General features: G+C 47.3%; 1 protein-coding gene across 8 annotated transcripts in view; it reads right to left on the bottom strand.

The window, feature by feature from the left end:
• Positions 1–4,655: 4,655 nt before the first annotated feature.
• LOC114255720 (DNA N6-methyl adenine demethylase) overlaps positions 4,656–24,019 on the bottom strand; it is a 36,480-nt gene continuing 17,116 nt past the window's right edge. For all 8 annotated transcript variants that reach the window (XM_036293861.1, XM_036293862.1, XM_036293865.1 and 5 more), the window contains exon 3: positions 4,656–5,984. In XM_036293861.1, the coding sequence (XP_036149754.1) occupies positions 5,859–5,984 (126 nt within the window). In that variant the 3' untranslated portion in view covers positions 4,656–5,858. The remainder of the gene's footprint in view (positions 5,985–24,019) is intronic.

Here is a 24,019-nt window from a genome sequence, read left to right as displayed (position 1 = left end):
TCTACCTGTATTTTCAGCGTTTTATTTGACGAGTTCGACTCTGAAATTCAAACTATCCAAACTGTTCGACGTTTCGTGGAATTAATATACATCACAAAAAAGACGCGAAGAATCGGTTTCGGGTAAGAATGAGTAAAAGGGAATAAAAAAAGAAACAATTCTTTTTGTCAAGAACAAGTTTGAAAAGTTTCGAGCGCAACTCTTGGAGACAGGTCCTTGTCTATTAAACCCTGGTGAATTTTCTGTTGCAAATAGTGCGCCTCCTCCGACAGGCCGGCGGATATTTTATTCTTTCCGAGCGTCTCATACGAGACACAGTCGCTCCGCTCGATCGATCGCATTACTCGCAGGTCAACGCGTATATTTTTCTCCGTTATAGATCACCTTGATCGCCGTCTGCGCGCGGTTCGCGCGCGCGCTCGCGCAAAACGATGGAAAACAACAGCACAAAAAAAGAAAATTGCTAACAAACGTGCGGAATTCGAGTGACGTTCGGCGTTTCATCGGTCGAAACCGCCCGATAGCGGCTAGAGGACACACGTCGTTTGACCTAAATTCCGCGATCACGATAGACGAATGCCGCCGGCTTGCGTAACCGGCAGCAGCGGCGGAGAGTCGCGGCGAGTTTCGCGCTCGCGGCGCGTTGGTCCTTGAGTCCGCGCGCGCAAGGGCCCCGCGTTTCGTAGATACCAGGCGACCGTTGACTTATGTAATCCGTACGAGCCGATAGAGTTCTAATATACCGTTACTCGCGACGTCACGACGACTTTATGCGGGCATATCGAGTCGTGGCATTAAAAAAAAAAAAAGGGAAAGCCAATAACAGCGCCGATGATGGCGCGATGCGATGTCCGGGCGCGCGCGGTGCTTTGAATAAAGATTTAAGATTCGGAGCAAACGCGGGAATTTGCGTAGGTTGATTCTATAAAGGCCTCGGCTTCGGATCTGGTCGACCGCGAGGCTTTTTCTTCTCTCTTTTTTTTTTATATTTATATAACGGAGTTACGCGCGGAATCGAATGTGAAAAAAAGATATCACTGACATCATGGCCACGTATATGAGTATAGTGGCACCATGCCTCGAGTTCTTTTTATGAATCATCCGGCTTCATTCTCACATAGTGGAGGGAATCGTGTTGCGACATCCGCTATCGGGTTCGAGTCCGAAGCTCTCCGAAAATATAAATACAGTTACTCGTAGACGGGATGACGAAATCAATCACGGCCAAATCTGTATTTTCTCTTCTGTTCTGATTTCTCGATTCATATAACGGAGGAGAAAAATGTAAATAAAAAAAAAAGAGAGAGAGAGAAATTTATCGGGGTTTTGCTGGCCGGCCGGCCGGCGAGCTGCTGGCGGAAGTGCGAACACGTGCCGTAATTGCGCACCCATGACGCTAAAAGATGGGTAAAAAAAAAAAAGGAAAAGAACATTTATCGTATCTAATCGATGAAGAAGAAGAAAAGAGAGATAGAGAGAGAGAGACTCACTTTCTCACGACGACGTTGTTTGCAACGTCCCAGTGCTTCCAAGAGTAAAGTTAATCTCCTTCTCCTCCTTCTCTAAAATCTCGTCTGGAAGCACTTGAAACTCGAATCGGATCACTCGCACTCGACTCCGTACGAGAGTGCGCCGAGTTACGTATGTATGTACATATGTCGTTTATTCTCCCGCGCGCGCTCCTTTTCTCCCGATTTACCGGCAGGGAGACACCACCGAGACACCGACACACCGACACACCAGAGGAGCGGACACCTCGTGCGCCCCGTGAAGCCGCTTCCCAACCGAAGACGAGAGGAGATTCGCGAACTCAAACCCGACCGTTCGCGTTAAACTAACTTAACCGATCGAATCGATCGCCCTGAGCACTCACGAGAGAGATCACTCTGGTCGCGGAGCGATCCGCCGAATAACTCCCATGAGACGCCTCTCCCTTTTCCTCCGGCGGCGCTCTCCCTCCCCTCCCGCTCACCCTCCCTCCCGCCCCCGACCGCCCTCTTGCTGCTCGCATCCCTTCTCTCCCCGCCCTCTCTCTTTCTTGCCTCTTCCTCTTCCTCTCGCGCCTCTTCGCGCTCGCCGACTGCGTTCCCACCTTTCCACGCTCCCCCTTCGTCTCTGTCTCACTCGCCCTCTCTCCCTCCCCCTCCCTCCCTCCCTCTCTCTCTCTCTCTCTCTCTCTCTCTCTCTCTCTCTCTCGTTCTTTCTCTCGTCCGCTCGCGAGCACGAGCGCGCAATCGCGCGTGTGGGTGTGCGCGATGGTCGGTGCCTCGTTGTTTCTCTCCCACGACTCACCGCCGTGCCTCCCCTTATCTCCCCCACTGGGGCCCACCACCGCGTCGCGCGCGTTATCGCGGCGCGATATCGCGAATTCCTGCGTCTCCTCGCGACGCTACGCGACACGCCGATTTCTACCATGGCGGTATCGGGACCGGAAGTTTGACCGTCTAAGAAAGTTTCGACCGTTTCGACCGTCGTCGTAAAGGCAGATCGATGAGCGAATTCCATAACTCAATAGAGAGGAAGGAAAAATCAGGTAGAAGAAATCGGAATTGAGAGGAATCGCCAGTTGGAAAGCGGTTGCCGTTTTTCGCTCTTGCCCTCCGATTCACAATTGTCTCTTCCCCCTCCCCTCGTTTCCTTTGGCTTGCGAGAACGTTCACCCGTGTGATCACCCCAGGTATCATTTTCCATGTTGTTCATCGAATGTTAAACAAGGCTGAATGCTACCTGAGCCCGATAATATACACACGGGTGATGCCTCTGAATGCCTTGGTGGTCGAAAAATTCAATACATCGTCATCACGTTTTACGGTCTGCCTCTTCTGTCTGATTTCGTACGTTGTCATCTTTAATCGTCGAGATGCCATTCACGTATAAGACTGAAATACGTCGAAGATTTGACGCTAACCTTGGTATCAAGTCAAATCTGACCACCGTTTCGGAAAGTTTTTTTTTCATCTTAAGAGCGATTTGGGACAAGCTTTGGACCCCCTGGACCCGCTGTCAATTGCCATTTTCCATTTCGGAAACAACTTGGGAATGTGTAAACAAGCCTCGGTGAGATTTTCTACCTCACCGTCATTGGAGCAACGACGGCGACGACACGGCGTCGTTTCCTCCATGTAGAACAGCTCGCGTCGCTCGGAAACGCTCGTGCACGCTCGTGTCGATTTTACATGACCCCCCGCTCTTCTTCCCGTGTCCTTCCATTCCCTCTCTTTCTGCGCTTTTGTTTTTTCTCCGGCTCTCTAAGTCTGGAGTTTTCAACTGTCTGGCGTTTCCAGCTAACTGACGCGTATATACACAAATGTTTCGGATATTTCTTCTTCGATATTTAAAAAAGGAGAAGAATGGAGTACGCACGACTTCAAAATCGTAGATTAGGATAACTTTCGTATAGTCGTGATCTTAGATAGTTATATATTTATCTGAAATAACAAGCCAAATGTTTGTCAGCTTAAAATCTTATTACGTTGCCTAATCTCCCCGAATTGGGACGCACTCTCATAAGTCCTCGCAAGATTAGAAGATTTAATTAGGATAACTAACTACTGTTCCAACTGTATAGTATATTTCAATAACATATCACATAACATTATGTATTATATTATAGATTATATTCTAAACAATTTTGCAGCATTATTTATGAGCGCAGGTAGATTAAAACCCCATGTAGTGGTTACGGGAATCATAATAAGAGGGGGAGAAATATATCGGAGCACGATATATGTATTACACGAGAAAAACACGCTTCGAGTATCGACGGGACCGACGTGCTCCAACAGTAAGGTCGCGGTGAAGAAAGGAAAAACACAACTTGCGTCGCAAAATTGCTATGGCTCTCCATAGGTAGACGATGGGAGCCATAGGACCGACGTTGGTGTTGGTGTCGCCGCCGCCACCACCGCCGTCGGCGGCGGCGACGACGACGACGACGACGACGACGACATCGACGACGTCGACAGAGAGGGGAGTTCACCAACACGTCATTGTAACTGGAGGTGGCTGATGGAGGGGGTAGAGCCACCAATGGTAGGGCAAGAGAATACCTGCCGTCGAGAGAAATGTTTATGTATCGGAAGGAACGAGAAGCGCCCGCGCGCCCGAATGAAGAATCGGAAATGCCGAATTAATTCTGCATCATTTTTCAACACCAATCGCAAAACGATCATCCGAACTCGTGTCCTCGGATGATTTTAACCAAGAATAATCGGAGTCGCCGTTTAAGGCGATTGATTTGGGCGTCGCTAAAAAAAAAAGAAAAAAAGGGATTTCCCCGTCCATTACCCTCCACGTAACCCGGAAAAGAAAGACGGATGTTTCAATCGGTTTCAATTGCCAACGGATAATCGATCCGGGGAACCCGTTCCTCCGCGGGCGTCGTTAAGAGGGCCGAGAGTTGGCGGATAGAGACACCCTGTGAAAGAGGTCACAAAAGGGCCGGCATGGCAACGCGCCTCAGCAACAAGTTGCAGGGACGTTAATAAACGAGTCCTCGAAAGACCGCCTCACGGATCTCTACCCTTAAGCCTTCCTTAGCTCTCCTGCCTGATCTTTGCCTGCCCGAAAGAGAGAGAGAGAGCGAGAGAGAGTCTCTTTCTCGCTTTATTGCTACTTACATCGTATCGCACGCCGTCGCGTTTGTCTTCTTCCTACTTTACGGTAAGTATTATGTATCCGTACACGTGTATGCACTAATGCAATAATTGACTGCGACACGACGCCTCATTCGAGAAGAAAAGACACGCGTTAGAGGGGGAAAAAGAAATGCGAGAGGGGCGCGGTTTATTCGGGACGGATGTACAAGTGCGGCCCTATCTTATATTATTTTACCAGGGCGCTTAAATACGGGAATGTTGCGCGGTTGCTATCTTATCCGTGTATGGACAGATTAGATAAGAAGAGGCCCCGTGGGTCGCTGGGCCGATTTCCTCTAACGCTGCTGCTGCTGAACGCTCGCCGGTGAATAACGACATGAATTCGGGAAAGAAGCGAGACAGCGGAAAATTATTCGTTCGCTCTTGTCTCGCAACGAGGAAAAAAAGCCTCGAGCGCGCGAGTCAAAATTGGAAACGACCGTTTTACGCGGTTTTGTCGCGGTTTCGAGGCTCGGCGGCGTAACGATCAGTGCGCGCGAGCAGCGCCGAATCGAAATTTAATATCCTTGACACTCGTCGTCGTGCGAGAAAATTAAAATTAAAAGCCTCCCCCCCTCGTCCAACTCCGCCCTTCGGCAACGACGGAAAAAAGTTCCCCGCGACGGCGACGTCGCGCGTCGTTTCGCCGCCGCCGCATGCGTGCCTCAAGTCCGCGCGGCGGCTTAAGGCACACACAAGCGGATTTTAAACATGGCGGTGCAGTAACGCGGACAGGCGCAACGTGCGTCGATCAATACACCACCTTGCTTTAATATCAGTTCTGTAACTCTCCGAGCCGGCACCGAGAGATAGCTCGTCCGCGCGCGAAGTAGGGCTAAGCGCGTTACGCGCGGCATGGCGCGCAACGGCGTCTCCGGTCGCGATTAAGAATCGCGAATATACCAGAGGGAGGGCAGAGGGGGGAAGGGGGGTATCGATCCCCCAGGGGTGCGCTCGACGGCAGACAGCAACTTTCCCGACGGTTATTTTCGCAATTCGCGTGGTTTATCCTTAATTTATCCTTGAATCTCTATGCCCCGCAGACAATGTCTATTATAAGAATAAACCGATGTAACGACATCAGCATCCCCGCGACTCGGGTACTCGGGTTTTTGAAGTTAGAGAAAGAGAGAGAGATCTATTTCGGAGGTATCTCTAGTTTAGTTATCAGTCGTGCCACGTGCCGTTTAAGAATACTGTTAAAATTAAGAATCGAACTTATTATGAATAGAAAAAGAAAAGCGGAGTTAAATCGAGCCGCATTATACTCACCCTCGTGGCGCCCTTGCCTCGTCCCCGCCCGCGCTCGCGGAACGCCCCCTCGCCGGTCTGCAGGTGGTACAGGTGCTGAAAACGAAAAGGGAGCCGTTAAACGCGCGGGTGGATTACAATTTATAGCCGGCGGGATCGCCGTTTATCGCCGCATCGCGTTCGGCTATCGTAAAATCAAGGCAACCGTATCGCCTCAATTGACCTCGTTAAGTTCAATAGAACCGGTAATAAAAGTATAACTTCCACCGGCCGGAGCGTGTTGGATTAGATTCTGGACGCGCGGTGTATATAAAGTGTTTTTGAATTATTTCAGGGATAGAAAGACACAGATACGAAGTTGCAGACCTGTGCTAGATCGTTGACCTAACCTGGCCACTTGTCCCGCGACATTTTTGTTTCGTTTCGATTTTTTTTATCTTCCTCATAAATTATTTATATTAATTGACACAATTGTGTTTCGCGCAAATAATGCTTCTCTGTGAAAGATGTAACTTATTAAACTATTTGTATTGTGTGTCACATTGGTGATTCAATAAAAACACGATGCACACAAACCTGATATTTTATTATTGTTATTTTGCAGTTGTCATGCGTATTATTATATATGCATAGGAGAATTTAGATGTGTATTTTTCGCATTGCGTGACCCGATAAGATATAGGAGACATTTTCGTCGTGTGTCGGTAACCTTACTGTTTTATCCGTAAACTTGTCTCTGAATTATAAGTAGTTGTTTATTAAAGTTTACAAAAACATACGTATTTTTGTGCTGCAATAAAAGTCGTGTAATATTTCACAAAAAATAATTATCTTTTCAACAATAAAAATATTTCATACGTTACATAAGATATGTGCAGAAAGCTGCATTACCTCGAGAGAGTCAGTATTTACCGACTTGTGATACAGTCGCTCGAGAAAACGTATGGTAAGATAATTTATAGAACAATTTATCATCTTTATCGACGCATGCCAGAAAAAACGACTATCAAAAAAATAAAAAATTATGCTTACTAATTACATAATTCTAGGTGATTAGCTAATAGTTCTGTAAGTAACAAAACTAATGCAAAAATAATGCAAATTTACTTTTTAAAATGCTTTTGTAGAACAAATAATTAATCGTGAAATAAAGATTTAAATGGTACAATAAAAATGTATTTTCAAGTTAAAATTGCATATAATATTTTTAACTGGCAACCAATTAAGATAAGCTAGTGATAAACAAGGTTAGGGAACTGCAGATAGACTAAAACATTCGGATAATGATTGTAAAAAACTTTAACATTTAAACATCGAGCGCTTGAACGAAGCAAATAAATTCCTGGCACATTTCTAATTAGCGAAGAAGCCACGGAAATTTTCCCCTAGATGGATGTTCGCCCGCGGTTTATTCTAACAAAGCTAATTAAATTTAAATTAAATTGAAAAATTGTTTTTCACGGGGGCTTCTAAACTCTGGAGCGCAACTGATTAATATTCAGACTATATAGAGCCGTAGTTAACGCTACTGCTCTCTCTCTCTCTCTCTCTCTCTCTCTCTCTCTCTCTCTCTCTCTCTCTCTCTCTCTCTCTCTCTCTCTCTCTCTGTGTTTCTCACGTTTTCACCGACACACAATTTTAGTCATTGCATAATTGTACACCGCCATTTTGCGGGGAGCAATAAAAACAATTTATTAATATCTGACGACTTTTCCGCACTCAAAGAGCCAGGCGTAAATCTGCCATGCGATGAGGTCAAGATTGGTGTGCGAGGGTGAGAGCGAGGTACGAGTGAACATCGAGGTCCAAAGGCGCGGAAAACGTCCCCTTTCGCGGCACACGAGCGCACGCACACGCGCGCGCACACACGCGTGGGCGATTATGGTCTAATTCCCTTGTATGCATTCCTAGCAACCTGACTGCCTTACCTACCAACCTACCTGCCTCTTCGCGAGGCAACGAGGAAAAAATGCTTCGGTGCATCCAATAAGCACACGCTCGAAAGGTAGGGGCGGCTCTCTCTCACCGCGGAGGGATTCCATCCCTTCTCGCTTGTAGCGAGCGAAGAAAATCTATGCGTATATATCTACGCTCCCTCTCGCGTGCCTTTTCTCCCGCCCGCGCAGCTTTCTCCCGCGCGCGGGAGGAAAAGCGGGAGAAAGAGAGAGAAAGAGACGGATAGATGGGCAGGGTGAAAGGGAGGCAAGGCAAATGTCAATATCGACGATGCATCGTTGAGAGGGCGGGAATGAGGGCGTAATTAATCGTTCGCAGCCAAGAAATCTCTTCCCTCTTTCTTTTCCTCGTTCCGATCAATTCGCCGGCGCGAAGTCTCTCGCACACGCTTTTCTTTTCGGCGCGTTCTACCTTCCGCGTTCCCGCGCGGCCGCACAGAGAGAAGGAGGAGGAGGAGGAGGAAGGTCGATTCACGCTCTGGTCTCTTATTCATCCCTTTAAATCTTTCATTTGTCCCACTAAATCACAGTTGCTAACAAGAGCGCGTTTCGAATATCTGCCCGTGGTCCGCCCAGCGTAAACAGCCCTTTTAAGAAGCAGCCCCTGCGAGTTACCGCGCTGTGCATCGAGAGAAGGCAAAGAGGCGCAGCCTGGCGGCAGCCGGTGCTTATATTTATTTAAGTTACAACGACATCGAGCATTTGCCCTCGAAGAAAACGTTTTGAAAACCGCTTCTGAGCGGGACGCACATCTGCTGCGCGCATCTTCTTCTCAAAATCACGTGAATCCCAATTTGCGGTAATTTAACGTAATAATGACCGGAAGAAGGAGCAACAATTCCGTGATACTTTTCCCTCCCCTCTCTCCTTGCCAAATGATGTCTGCGGTGAGTACGGAAATTCGACGCGGCGGGCACGGGAGGAGAGAGGGACAATGCGATACGACGGTATACGCGTATAGTAGCGTATGTTTCCTCTTATCGGGTACTGTGCATCTGCCAGTACGAGGAAACGTGTTTACGAAATATTTTAATTACCTTATCGTCAAATCGCCGCGCTCCGGCAGCTGCCGGTCGAAACGCGTGCTTCTAATTGCCGGAGCTAGACGGTGAAAGATGCCTTACAGCGTCTCCGGATCCTTTTTTAAGGTTCATCCGATCGAAAGTGTTACGTACCTACTCGCGCAATGTTTATTTCATTTTCATACGATCGTAGAATTATCTTATGGAAAGTTTTACGAAGATCGACTTTCTCCCTAGTCCCCGTGGCGCGACTTAAAATGACGTCGCACGCGATACTTTTTAAAAAACATATAATCAATGTGTTTGCTTAAACTTTTTGTATTAAAAATTTTCCAGAAAATTTTCGGAGGATTTTCCAGAAATTTTAATCAAAGTTCCGGACAAGATTAGAGAATGTTTCAAATGCACTTTAGAAATAAAAGATTATTACGCGCTTTTTTATGTTCTTTAAGAGGATGCTAAAGTTGTCCTGTTTACCGATAATTTTCTGGCTCATTAATCTTTTAATTGCATTTACAGAATTAAAAATCCTTCTGCAGGATTAAAGTATAAACGATAACAAAGACGGGTCGTAACAATTTTGTAGGAAAAACGACAAAAAATTTTAAAATTGTCTGCTTCTAACGTCGACTTGTAAGAAAATGTGCCTGATGTAAAAATTTTAGATCTTGTACGTATAAATCAAACCTGAGCCCAATACGAGTGAACATTTAGGAATAATGCTACGCTTTCAGATTGAGCGTACGCGTTCTAATAAAAAAAATTGTCTAGCTAAAAAATTTCGTGTCTAGAAAAAAAAGCAGCCTGAAAATATTTTTATTTTTGCTATGAAATTCAAATCATAAACTGATATTAGTACATAAATTTCAATTCTGGAAAAGAATTTCCAAATATATAAAAGAAATACGTACAAAATTTTGTTAATAATGTGTACAAATGTCTCTACATTATCGATCTCGATCAAGTTCGACGAGCAGTTTACCATCCCCCTAATGTCGTAATCACGGTCTCAAAGAAAAGCTGTGTAAATTTTCAATATTAAATTTGAGAAAATGTGAAAAAGATATATTATAAATTGAATGGCATATGATTTGTCTGTAATACACAGATATAACTCACCGGAAATACAGAATTCGAAAGACAATAAAACACACAACACCAATTTAGAACAATAATAAGGATAAAACAAAGATCCTTAAGCAAACGCTCTGTACAATATTCTATATTCGATTATAAACAATCGGGATCCGTGTGATAAGAAATTATTAAGGCATTCGTGAATTTCGGAGATGAAAGCGCAATACATTTTCTCAGCGTTTCCAATCTTCACTTTACGACGCTTTAATAGCGACGTCGTTATTGGAGAGTCGCGTTTTCGGACTCGTTTTTTACAGAGAAGCGGACAAAGAGAAGTAGCGACGAAAAAATTCCAGATTTCCATGCCTCGCGCATGTCCTCCGGCTAGTCAATAAAGGCATTCGCCGTCACTTTGGCATTCTGGTAGTCCATTTTCCCTTTCTTTGTACCGCGTATCCAATGAACGCGTGTTACACGCACGCGGAGCGGAGAGTCCGATAAAATTGTCGAACGCACAACAACGCGGCGACCATGAATTCTGACGTTCGCAAAAAATTTTCGTCATCCGACGAGGGAAGGCAGCTCTTTCCGTTCCCGCTAACTTTCGGCCGCGTCGCGTCGAAAAACGTTTACGTCGCCGACATCTCTCGTCGCCTTATCGGATGTTACGTTAAAAGGATCGCGTTCTAGCGATTACGAAAAGTTCCACTTGGGAATTGATGCCTTTTCGGTTGCTCCTCGGCGTGGCTGAGAGATACGATGTTTAGACCACGCTGGTTTTTCGATCAGCTGACTTTAATTTTATCAAACCATTTTCACCGCGCGACAGATGGCCGGCGACGGGACGGACGAAAAAACCGTTGCACCCATTAGAAGTGCGGCGGTTAAAAATGGTATATACGTTGAGTCGAAAGGAAGGACAGGTTGCCGAGCGTGAGGCGCAAAAAGCCACAGCGCGTTGAGGTTTCCGCGAATAATGGACGCTCGTTGTGGAAAACCGACTGCAATTAACGCCCCGAGAAATCCGCGGGATTAACTTCTGTCTAACGAAATTGTCTAACAAAAACGATCGTCGGACGCAGAGTGGCTAGAATACGATTTTTTCTACTAACTTCGAGCGGGACACGTAGATTGTTACAAAATAAAAAACATTTGTATTTATATTATAATTTTTGTGTTGAATTTTCAACATATTCGAGTATTAATTTAACATAATGTTATTTAAATGTTTCATGTAAAATAATTTTCAACATTTAAAATAATACAATTTGAGTATAAATAATGTTAATTCCAAGTCAAATAAATAAAATGTACGTGTAAATATAAATGCTAATTTTATTGAGGAAATGCATTCACAATTTGTTTCGTCTAAAAAAAATTTCGTGTTACATATACCTTCTAACATATTCACACAAATTTTTCAACTGTGTACTGCAAGGTTCACCTATTCCGCATTCAACAGTTCGCAATCTAAATCCAATCTGCAACGTATAGTCGCGAGTTTAAAAAATAAATTAACAATAATACTGGACAGGGCGATCTTCGTTCTTGCCTACGCCTTTCCAGTCCGTTCATTGTAGGTAATCTGCTCTTTTTTTTTTACAACGAGAAGCTCTTGGAACGCTTGCGAAATTCGATTAACGAATACTCTAGCTCTATTATACATCGATGAGAGGTATCGGCGACGACTTCCGGAGGTGCACACAACGAACCTTGGACCGCTGGCCGTGGCGTCGCCGGTACACGTGTTAGACGGACGAACAAGTAGTACGGCGTGGTAACGGCTTTAATAATTATTTTTACAACGTTTCCGAGTACACGCGGCCTCAGTCCGTCGCGCTTCGCCGACTCGCAGCTGGCTTCCATACAATCCTGCGGCCCACGGCTCGAAGGGCGGCTCCGCATGCAAACCGGCGCGACGCGACGTCGTCTTTCCGTCGAGTATCGTCCCTCATTCGATTTCAAACGGCGCTCACCGTTCGCATAAAACTGAACATGGAGAGCGCGGATAAATAATAGATTTCAAGGAAATATGTAAATCCGAAGATTAATCGCTTTAGGAAAGGAAAAAAAAAATCGGTCGAACGCCCGTGGGAAAAGTTTGCCGCGGAAAAATTCTAATGAAAAGCAAGCGAGAAGTCTAACTCTGTAGATGGATGGTTTGAATGTTTGATCGAGGAAAAAAAAAGTAGGTAAAATTTGTCGACGACGGCTGCGTATACGATTTTCACCGCGCGAGGATTGCGTGGAAAGGGCGGAACTGCGTGCCGACTTGGCCGGCAGGTGTAAGTAATGGAAGTAACGTGCTTTTAAAGCAGGAGGGGAATACTTAATACTTCTTCTGCATTCAGGTGCTATTTTTAACGAGGACAGTTATTATCGCGATGCCGCGCGCAATTTCTCTGCCTGTCGAAATATTCGCTACTGTAATAAACGATCGTAAAACGAATTATTCTTATCGAATTTAAAACTTGCACGAGAGAAGCAAATTATTACTCTCCAAGAATTTGCAAATTACGTAGCGTGTATTATCGATCTCTTAGCCTCTTCCTTTCGATAAAAGGAATAATCGAAAGTATATCCCGCCCCGTGGAAACCGAGAAACGTTCCCTTCGATCGCGATGTAGAGGATCAGCAAGACAGTCCACTTTCTCCAAGTTTACCGTAACGCGGTTAAATTCCCCTTGACACTCGATGGGCAGACCGCGGTTGTCCTTCCGCGCGCCGAAAATCTTAGAGGGATCACCACGTGGCCATCGCACGTGGTCATGTTATTGTTTTGAACATAAGGGTGTTGTTACTCCTGCCCAGGAGTAGGACAGGGGAATAGGTACGGAGGGTCGGACACCCCAGGGCCACCAGGAGGGATTTCATTCATGATCCCGAAAGCCACCCCCGTTTTGCCCGGCTCCTCCAGAGACTGCGAGAGCAGGGCAAGCGATACATTACCACCAGAAAAGGGTAGTGCCGTGTTCGGGGCACATGACGTCTCAGCGAGCGAAGAGGAGGAGGGGAACCCTCTCTCGGATTTGGCCATTTGATATCTTAATACACAAACCTGCGCGGGGGAGAAGACGCGCTTGTCGAGTCAAGGACGCCCCCACGTCGTATTTTACTTAACGGCAGCCGCCACCTTCGCCACACGGGGCGGCGAGGATAGCTAGGTCAGTTCTTCACATTAGCATCCCCTGGACTCGAGGGTGCCCTACCAAGTGCCTTCCTTCTGTCAGTAAAAGGGTGATCGCGTGGATGGCCGGTTCGTTTAATCGACCATCCTTGGGTTTAATGAAAACGCGCAATTTGCGCACAGGCGTGGAGGGAACCTCTTCGAGGAGATCTCACGTTGAGAAACTTATATATCGCCAAGTTTATCCGCGTTACGCATTTTTCTTCCATCATTAATATCAACCCTGTAAAACGTGAAAGCGTTACAGCAAAGATACACGAACGTTTGGCGTCCTTGCCGGCTGCGACATTGGCGACTACGTTGTCTACCAATCAGAGTCACCGTCGACTCATCGCGCCATCAAGTTGGTCCGTGCACAGACCGGTTAAATCGAGCGATTCTACGGCGACGGCGTAACGGAGATAGAGGATGAGAAAGCGGGGTGTCCTCGCGTTCAAACGCAAATCAACCGACCCGGTTGTAACCCTCCTCAAAGTGTGCGACTACTACACGAAGGTATATAAGTAAGTAGGGTGGTTACGTTAGCTGCCAAGGTCGAGGTAAATGCCGAAGAGAGACCGCTTGAGATTGCCCGATCCATTTTATTCCTACAACAAGAACGAGGCTGCTTTCTGTATTCACGTCTAACCACGTACTCGAGACTGATCCGATTCTTTCATAAAGTCGTCCGGTTAAATCTCGACGCGTCTCCGACGGTCGGTCTCTTCTTCTTCTTTTTTTTTTTCATCGCGAACGCGATAACCGCGATACATTTTCGTTTGTGAAAAGCTGAATTTCAATTGCCAGTGAGGATTACGTTCTTCTCTATTGATCGAGCGCCGTTTTCCCCCCCGAGCCTCGGCAAAAATAATAACGATAATCGGCGCGGAATCGTGCGACGCATCTATACACACGGATATACGCGCGTCTCTCTCTTTTTCTCTCTATCTATCTTCGTATTTCTCTCTCTCCGAAGCGACATTAACTGTCTACTTCCTAACTTAATCCGTAACTTCCGACGCCGCGACAATCTGACATCCTTTTTATTTTCATTGACTCGTTCCGAGGCCTCTCTTGTGTGTACGGGGGTCTCGTTCCCAGGATTTTTCTATCCGTCGAGCGAATGAGCGAGCGAGCGAGCGAGCGGCCATGTTCGTCGTCTCTACCTATTCAATTTATATCGTTGCGTAGTACGCACGTAGTCAGGTCGTGTCGTCTCTTCCCTCTCTTGCTCTCTCCCGTCGTCTCTCTTTCTCTCGTCTCTCGCAGAGACACGGACGGGACGAAAAAGAGTGCGCCAAATTGACTGACGGAGAGCGACGAGCGAGATGAGAGAGATCCGCGCGCGATCGCCGCTCTCCTTCTTTTCACGGGGTCCACGGAATCCGCGGAGGGCAAAAAAAAGTACTTTTCCCACCGAAGACACGAATGGCCCCGTGTGTTATTATTTTTACAGCGCGTGCCTGGTAATTTCTCTTTCGGAGAGATAAACGTCACCTAGACGAACGCTCGGGGAGATAAACGATCCGAATTCAGATTCCATTCGCGCGTCGGGACGACGGCGAAAAAGTCAGTCGGTAAGGGATTCCCTCCACCGCGTGACGATAACGATTAATCTCTCCGCGCAACACGACTTCGCGCTTCGCGCCAAATGAGAAATTTCCAGCGATTAATCGGAAGACGGTACACGCGCTACCCCGATTCCGGCGTGCCTTCCGCCTTTAATTAAAATTGCTAGGCTGCCTGAAGAGCGGGCGCTCTCGCTCGCCACCTCAAGAATTCGTTGATAACTCCCCGCGCCTAACGCGGATGACGACGCTGCTGCTGTTGTTGTCGCTACTGCCAGACGACGTATCAGTGGAGCCGGAAAGCGCCGTAATGCTCGATCAGCGTCGTGAACAGTTTGTTTTTCGCCTCTCGCTATACCCGGCCTGGAAAGAGAGACAGCCTGCTGCCTTCTAGACGGATACGATGATTCATCGCTTTACCCCCCTATTCCGTGCGCAGGGTGTTCTCATCGCGCCGTCGGTCGCGCCGTCCTCCTCTTCTCCCGGTTTTTCTGCGAAAACCGACGGAATCGATGGCTGGCGATCGCCGGTCTCGCTCCCAAGGGCGGGAATTGGATTCGACCTATCTACAAGCTAGGAGCGCTATAGTGCAGATATGGGTGCCTACATGCGTGTCGTTCGCCGCGTTTCAGTGGGAAAACGCGGCGCGCGACGTTGCGTGGCAGGACACGCACGCACGTACAGATGCACGCATCCACGCACGCACGCGTACGTATAACGCACGTATGTATACGCGATATACGCGCGCACACAGCTGAAAGATTCGAAGCGGCAGATGTTAAAACGCCCAATGGAAACCGGTCATGTTGATGTAGCTGCCGACGTGCCACGCCACGCCGCACCGCAACACACACGAATCGCTATGAAAATATTCCACCATTGTCTCGCCGCGTGGCCGCTGCTTTTTTTCAATCTATCTATGGCCAATCGCAACGCTTTTCGCGATTTATACCTTTGGCGTAACAACGCGGCCCGAAAATTGGCTGTTAGAAAGAAGAAAGGAAAAAAGAGGGACTTGAGATTCTCTTTCCTCTTCTAATAAAATCTGATCGTTCCAGCTCGTTCACATTGCGGTAATAAAACGTGAGATATGTAACGATAATAATAATTATTATTATATATAGTTACACCAAGGAAAGCGGCCAACGATCCTAGGTTTTATAAGGAAGCCATTATGTGCCATTAGAGTTTACTTTTGACGTGAGGGACAGTGAGAGAGGTCAAAGTTTTCGGTCGACGACCTATTTTGGGTCGACTACCTGGGTCCTGCGGGTCCAGAAAAGGAAAGCGAGAAAAGTACTTGGAAATACTAAAGAAACCGGTAACGCTGTCTGCGCGTTCACGGTCAAGGTACCACCGTCGTTTTCGCGCGATATTGTACAGCGCGACTATATGTATGTATATATCGTTGCGCTGAAACGAAAGAGCCAATCAATCAATTCCCTGCCGCACTATTCTCGCAATGAGATCTGAGCGAATTGCATTAACCTACAGACATACATTACATACGTGTCCGTACGATAATAGCCGCGGTGCCCGTCACTATCTTCTGCCCGCTGCATGCGAGCTCTCTGTTCGCCGGCTACCGGCTCCCTTTAATAATACTTCTCGTCGATCTTATACTCGCGGTATATACCGAGAGAAAAAGCGATTAATTCCACTGAATTCTTCAAGTTGTTGATTAAATTTCTTCAACTCAAGTATTTAACTCAAATACATAAAATGCTTGAACTTCAAGTATTTATATTATTTAACTGAGACGCACAAATACTTTTAAACTGAAGAAATTTCATCAAATTTAGTCAAATTAACAACTTTTTTCCTCAGGGCACTCTAGTTGTCCCTCTAACACAATATTCTTGAAACGTTCTGTGGAATCTGAGAAACTCGAATACGCCCGTATTCTCGACGTATCCAGGGTGATGCGTTGCCCGTGTCACTGTCCTTTTCTTCGACTCTGGTGTGACTGAGGCGTAAGAAAGATTCGTGGGACGAAATACGCAAAATTTAGAGCGCGTAGAAACAAAGATTGAAAGCGGAATGAATTATCCGGATCCTAAATGAAAAGAAGGGCTGTGTTCAATTTAGCACGGATGTCAAAAGCAACCGATCCTCTCCCAGCTCACAGCTGTCTACAATTATTATATTCCTCTCTCTCTCTCTCTCTTTCTTTCTCTTCCTTTCTCTTTCACTCAGACTACCGTATCGATCAGCCGGCATATACCTGGGTTTTTGTCGCTACCGCGATTCCAGGGAGAACCGATGCTGTGACGCGCATCCAGCGTGTCTATCCTCTTTGTCATGTTAAACACATCAGACGCATCTTGTTACTCACTTATACGGGAGCGCCGTTAGTCCCCCTCCGAGGATATTTTTTCTGGCAATTCCCCCTCGCGCTATCGAAATCATTTAAATTTTTTGGAACTTTTTTTTTTAATCAGCCGGATATGTAAATATTGCAAGAGAAAAAGTTATATCTAATCGTCTTTACATCCGAAGTCTAATATGTAAACGCGTTATGTAAATATTCCGGCGGCTATTCTCAGATAATGCAAATAAGATTAAAAATATTGTTTACTTTGTTTACTACGTGTATCGTTTTTTGAAATTTGTAAGAATGATCTTTGGGGATTTTTCTAGCTTTCTGACTTATCGATTTGATCATCACAAATCTCGAGAGAAAAGGAGAGAAAATCTGGCAACTGTTCCTAACTTGGACAGATGTCTGGGCTCTTTTGGAAGCTGCGTGAATCGAAATGAAACAGGGACCACGTGCGGAGGAAATTCATTTCCTTTTACAGCGGCTGTGAAAAATGCGCGCGCAGATGTGTCCGGATGTTTATTTCGGTGACAACAATTCGGGCGTCTAACGACGGGTGATTGACCCTCTCTCTCTCCTTCTACTCAACTAATTTTTTAACAGATTTTCGTAGATCTAGATCGTTGCGAATCGTTGAACCTACTAATCGTCTCTCTAAACGCTAGTCTCTTTTCGCTGACATTGGTGGGCGTCTGTTACTTCAAAAATTGAATAATAAAATTCGTGAATTTCTAAAATTTTACAACGAAAAATAACACTGATAAAGCAGAAAGTATGCGCACAATAATTTATGAATATTTAACGTTTGGACGCAAAAAAAACCGACGACGTCCAGTTCAAAGGCAATAATCTAAAGATGTATGCGCGAAGCATCGATGCGAATGCAGTCACCATCTCTACAATGTTTCTTCGCAATGAGAAACGAACGCACGATTATGTCTTTCAAGGTGGACCAGCGAGATAAGCCGATTAAACGCAACAGAGAGTTACCATCTGCCAGTTTTCCCGTCGCAAAAGGGTCCTAGGCCAAAGGAAGGAGAGGAAAAGCCCTTTCCCCTCTCCCTTCATCTCCGCACGTATGACACGATCGAACTCATAAATTCCAGAAATTTAAAACCAGCCTCGCGCCAATGAGAACGCGCGATGCATCAAAAGCGGACAAAAAGTTCCATGACGGATCGACGTACACGTATGTATGTCGTACGTACGTACGTACGTATGTATGTTTATATGTATGTATGTATGTATGTACATACACCGAATTCTTGCTCGCAGGATCTCCCATGGTAACCATAGCTACTGTACAAACAAGATGGCCGACGGCTTCCGGTTTCGGCTGGCTGTGCGACGCGGCAGCTGTGCGGATCTAGTTTCTAGGCTCGCTGATGGAGCCGAAGGAGACGAGGAAGGGCAAATCGTTCGGATCGATTACGGTGCCCGAGGAGGATTACTCTTAGCGAGACGAAGTCTAATCATGGAAAAAAAAAATGGAAATATCGACGCGCACTATCGAAACGCCAAACACTTCGCGATTCTCTCTCTTTCTCTCTCATCGCGCCAATTGCTCGGATATGATTTTGCCGATTGTCATTTATGAGGCGCGAGATTAGCGCGCCTAATGGTGCCACATGGCATCCATTAATGCGAACAAAAGACTATCCGGGAAGATCGATGAATGAAGAAGAACGCGGAGAACGGACCCCCTTGCACCCTCGCGCGCCGGCGGGAAATAAATGCTCGCAAGCTGCCACCCGACACTCCCGATTCCGATTTCAATTCGCCGATCGTGTCCCGCGAGCGCGCCAGCTAATCCCAATTACAAACGGCCATTAATTCTAATCGGCGGATGAAAATCGGGTCAGCACGCTCGCGCGCATAAGAGAGAAAGAAAATTATTATGGCGTCTCTCCCTTTCTAGACCCCCGCCCCGCGCGCCCCCTCGTCGTTCGCCCTCTACCGCTAACGCCTGCGACCGTTAATCGATCGCGTGTGTCCCCGGCCGCCGTGATTTATGTTTACACGCTCATCATCCGCTCGTCATTTGCATGCGGACGGACGTTGAGCGAGTCGTCAGAGGGATTCGCGTCGCGACGCGAGATTTGTCTGCCCCTTTCCACTTGCCGAAGATTCTACTTTCCAAAATTCGCGCGACCGTAGAGTAGCGCGCGCCGGTCCCCGAAACTGGCAACTGGCGTTTTGGTGTCGCACGCGCGCGGCCGATTCCCCGCGCGAAACGCGCGGACGCGGCGCGTTTCCTTTGCACTCCCGCGCTTTGAAGAGAACTGTACGCGCGCCTTAAGAGCGATTATCCTTGATCGGCAGCGGTAGGTACATACCGTACCAGCTAGATTCTATGACGTCATAATGAACCGGCAATCAGCAGCATTGTCGACATAATTCCCGCGGCGTTGTCTCGCTCGATCCGGCGAGTCGATCCGAGAGACACCGCTCCCGTTCTTCTCCTTTCGCGCGCGGCAGAGGTAGGCGGAAGGGCCGAGCGCCCTTGCAAGACGTTCCGAAGGGTCGCGTGTACGTTTTTTTTTATCGATTTTTATTATCTACGTACGTACACGCGACGTATACGCGAAATAAGGAGAGATTCATCTCGATGGGAATGTCGCGAACTCGAGTGCTTCCGGAAGACGTTGGAGCTTGAAGTTCCATTACGTTCCACGATTTGTACGGAGAGACATTTTTTTTACCCCGGCGCGTAGCCTTAACGCACGGGAGACTTTGAAGTTAAATCGATGGGAAGCAATACGGTCGAATTGAAACGGAGAACCGCTCGGCGAGAAAGAGACCGGAGCAGGAGAGGGACGACGCGCACACGCTCGGAATTGGTCGCGCAAAAATGGAAGAGCTTTCAAATAGCTGTTCTTAATTGATCAAACGATTCAGAGCCGGGGACTGTCCAGCGAATTCCCGATATGATTTCTCCCAAATAATTGTCCTAAACGTTTCTCTAGCTCGACCCAATCCGATCGCTGGACATTAAAATTTGCTTGGAAAAGAAACTTTTTTCAAAAATCTATCAATTATACAGCTGAGAAAGATAAATAAGGGTAACAAAAAGATTTTTTTCGAACCATGCAGACTCGGAATCCGGATTGGACCGCGCGCTAGAGATAAATCAATATCGATAGCGAATCCGCGTCCCCTCCCCTCTGAGGACGGAGCTGCGGCGAAGGGTAGAAACCCAGAAAAAGGATGAAATGATGCGCCACTAATTCTGTTACGTTCGTCATCGGCGGTAGAGCGGCGGCGGCGGTGCACGTGCACCAAGGCGAAACGCGCATACAATATTTTCAGGGCGCATGCGCGGGCCCCATGTACAGGGTGGTTCATCACGTATGTATATAGGACGGCATGGCTTGGCGTGGCATGGCGTGGCATGGCGTGGCTTGGCGCGCTGCCGCCGCCGCGCCGTGCCGCGCCGCGCGCCGTCGCGGCAGCTGTCAGACAGCTGTACGGGGCCTTTTTACCTGCGCTCGCGTTTACTATAATCGCGCGCCGTATATACCGATTCTACCAACCGCTCCGAAACGAAACGAAACGTACTCGGCGACGGTATCTACAACGCTCCCGAGGCAGATCGATGGTAGATCCGCCGACTTTCTTCCGGCGGGTCCGCGCGACGACGATTACCCTCTCTCGCCCCTGCGCAAGTCGGCGTTCTGCTTTCGTTATCGTCTTTTCGCTCTTTATTTCGCGCGTTGCGCCGATTAACGATTTCTTTATTGTAACATTCTCTTGCTCACGCTTTGTAAATTCGTTACCACTTTAATTAGGTCGCTCTCTTTAAACGAGGACGAACGGGGAGGGGGGGGAGAAACAATTGTTGCTCGCGCGCGAAACTACTCGTCGCCGAAGTCTGTCGTACAATCAATCGATGATTGATAGTAACAGATAAGAGACGACGAGGGTTTATTCTCGTCGCCCGTTTATCGGAGATTCTTTATCGAATGTATTTGTGCACGTCATTCACGGCACGTCACAATGGAATATATACGTCGCAAGTAAGTAAGTGTATACGAGGAACGGAGGCGGCAGTTTGCTGCGTTCGCGTTTAGCTATCGCGAACACCTCGAAGACGTTACATCCGGCAAGCGGTCGGATCGATACGCGAGAGAACGGAGAGAGAGAGAGAGAGTCTCTCGCGCGTTCTCACTTTCTCTCTTCCCCTGGCACCGACCCTGAAGCCAAAGCAGACCTTGGACTCCCGTGAAAAGGAAATTCAAGGTACCCTGAGAAGCACGACATCAGAGGCTTTCTATTATAATCTTGAAACATTGAGAGAACAAACGCTCATTATAATACTCTACCGGAAAGTCGATAACGATAACAATTTTTCGGACATCGAATGTATCGGATATCAGAGCCGGTGAAATCGAATTTAACGGGCTGTGCCAGTCGTTTCTGATTCAGTGGCCAAATAGGAAGCCATTAAGTTAATTTCGCCAATCGATTCGTCACGAGATCGAAGGATCTGACATGCGTGCATGCGTGCGTGTGGACGCGCCGTGCACACCCGTACGCAGCGTCACCCATACGCGTGCACGGGCATGACTCAGAGAGCACACACGCGCGCGCGCGAGCGCGAGCGCGCGCACGCACGCACGCACGCACGCGCCTGATGCACAGAGTTGCAACTCAAAATCGATATAGCGAATCTAGCCAGATTATATTCTCCGCGCGCGGGGCTTCGCACAATACTCGTAATCCGTAAGCCGTGAACCGTGACCGCTATTTAGACCGCGCTGATATTTAGGCGCACGTCCGAAATCGATAGAGAAAGAAAGAGAGAGAGAAACACGCGTGCGGCGTGTGCGATGTGAGTGCAAAATTTATTCGTCCAATCGAAAGTTATGTTGAGATAACTAAGAATCTCGAATTAGATCGGAAATTTATTTAGAAAAAACCGAATGATTAATTCTGGAAAATGTGATTTCTGGAAATGCGATTTAATTAACCTTTCGTATTCGCGCTAAGGCTTCTGTTAATCCTGTTATTAATAGTAATGTCCCTTGCGTCACTTTGTCAACAACATCGTGTTTTGTTATACCAGACGCGTGCGTGCAACGTTAAATTTCTATCAGTACGAAGTTTAAATCGTTCGCTTTGTCCGAGGACCTGATTGTTCGACAAATAAAAAAATATATATTTTTGTATATGTGTATTAAAATGTTTTCAAAATTTTCAATATTGTTTCGTTTTTCAAATTCCTTTCCCTTTCCTTCAACTATTCACTCAATCTTAAAGCCAGTATAGCGAACATTTTGCATTTTTCAAGAATAATTGTACGGTACAGCGGGAAACCCTACCTTTGTCATTAAGTGCACGTGAATAAATGCACATGATGACGATGACTGCCTTTCGCATGGTTCTCGGAAGGTTGAGCAGAACTTCTGACAAACGTTTCTGCCAACGGACTTGATTGTACCGTACCTTTTATATGACGATTGGTTGCGAATCGTATATCGTGTTACGACGCACAGCGATATATAATTTTAAAATTAGTTAATGTCTAAATGGGCGTGCTCGCGAACAAAGTTATATTGAATCTCGTTCAAGTACATAGTTGAATAATGTAGAACCGACTATACATTTTCGTCTTGTAAAATGTCCTGGTAAAATAGTCTTGGCGGGGATGCCAGCGGCGTCAAAGAGAGCGCGGAGAGGGATATCACCGTGAGAGGAGAGAAAGAAGGAAGAGAGACAACACCTGCGCGCGCGCGCGCGTGCGAAAGAGAGATAGGACGAGGGGCGAAGAGGGGATGGGAGTTATCGTCGAAGAGAGATGCGAAGGGTGAGACGCGCTCTGTGGGGAAGCTGAGGGGTAGCGGGGTGCAAGGAATCTCCATCGTGGCAAACGGGTCGATCGAGTGCGTGTGCAAACCTTTTCCGCGTGCGTTTTCTTCGCGTAGGGTGCGTAGAAAATTCGGCCAGTAAAGGGCGAGGAGAGAGAAAGCGATGAGAGTGCGAGGAGAGACGCGGAAGGATTACCCGTAAACGTCCCGTAAGCCCCGACAATTTGACAAAAACAAAAACAGAACAGCCTCCCCCACCGTGCTCTTTCTCTCTCTTTCTCTCTCTCTCTCTGTCGCCCTTCATCCCTCTATCCGTCTCCTCCGTTTTCCCTCCCCTTCTTTCGCACGTGTGCGTGAAGAATTGTTAAAATTACGAAAAAGAGCAATGGATAAGTGTCACGTCACGCTTTAATCGAAATCATGAGAGTTATCTCGCAAATGCGGTACATTTGTTCTTCCTCCCTTCCCCGCAACGCGAGATAACTTTGAAATCAATACTTCAACACGAAATATTTGCCTATTGATCTACACTTAATAAAACCGAAGCATTGAAAAAAGTGGAACAGAGCTGGCGCAAGAAAGGAAAAAAAAAATATCTTTCGACCGTGTCACCTCTCTTCCCCCTCGCGCGTTGAACGCACGGAGAATTCGGTATCGGCGAGGCGCGGGGGTGCGCGAGCGTGCGCGCGCGCGCTCGCGCGGCCGTCGTCGCACGTGCGTGGCTGCGTGTGCGGGGAGGCTGTGACTCATCCTGCGGGAGAGGGAGAAAGAGACCGAGTCCTGTTTCCCGCGGCAGGAAACAACGAGTGGGGGTGGGGATCGATATATCGATTCGAGAAACACACTCCTGCCGTTAGCGGGAACTGCGTAGCTTCAAGGTCCTCCTCCCTCGCGCGCCCTTCACCCCGCGCGCGCTCTTTTCTACGTTTTCCTTCCTTCCCGTCCCCTTCCTCTCCCTCTCCCTCCTCCCCTCCCGCCGTATCTGCGGACACCCCGCGACGGAGTCGATTTTCTCGGGCTATCTCTCTCTTTCTCTCTCTCCTTCGAAAGCGGTCCGTCTTTTTCGTTCATTTAAATTCGCGAGCGAAAAACGCTCGCTTTTATGTCCCGATAACTCCGCCTCGCCTTCTTCGTCCTTCTGTTCTAAGAGCGTTATCGTCCAAGTCGACGAACTCAATCGTGCCGTGAATACCCGCATCGGAGATAACACGAATAA

The sequence above is a fragment of the Monomorium pharaonis genome, chromosome 11 (genome assembly GCF_013373865.1).
Source record: "Monomorium pharaonis isolate MP-MQ-018 chromosome 11, ASM1337386v2, whole genome shotgun sequence".
NCBI lineage: Eukaryota > Metazoa > Arthropoda > Insecta > Hymenoptera > Formicidae > Monomorium > Monomorium pharaonis.
This window is presented reverse-complemented; position numbering and strand designations above follow the sequence as displayed.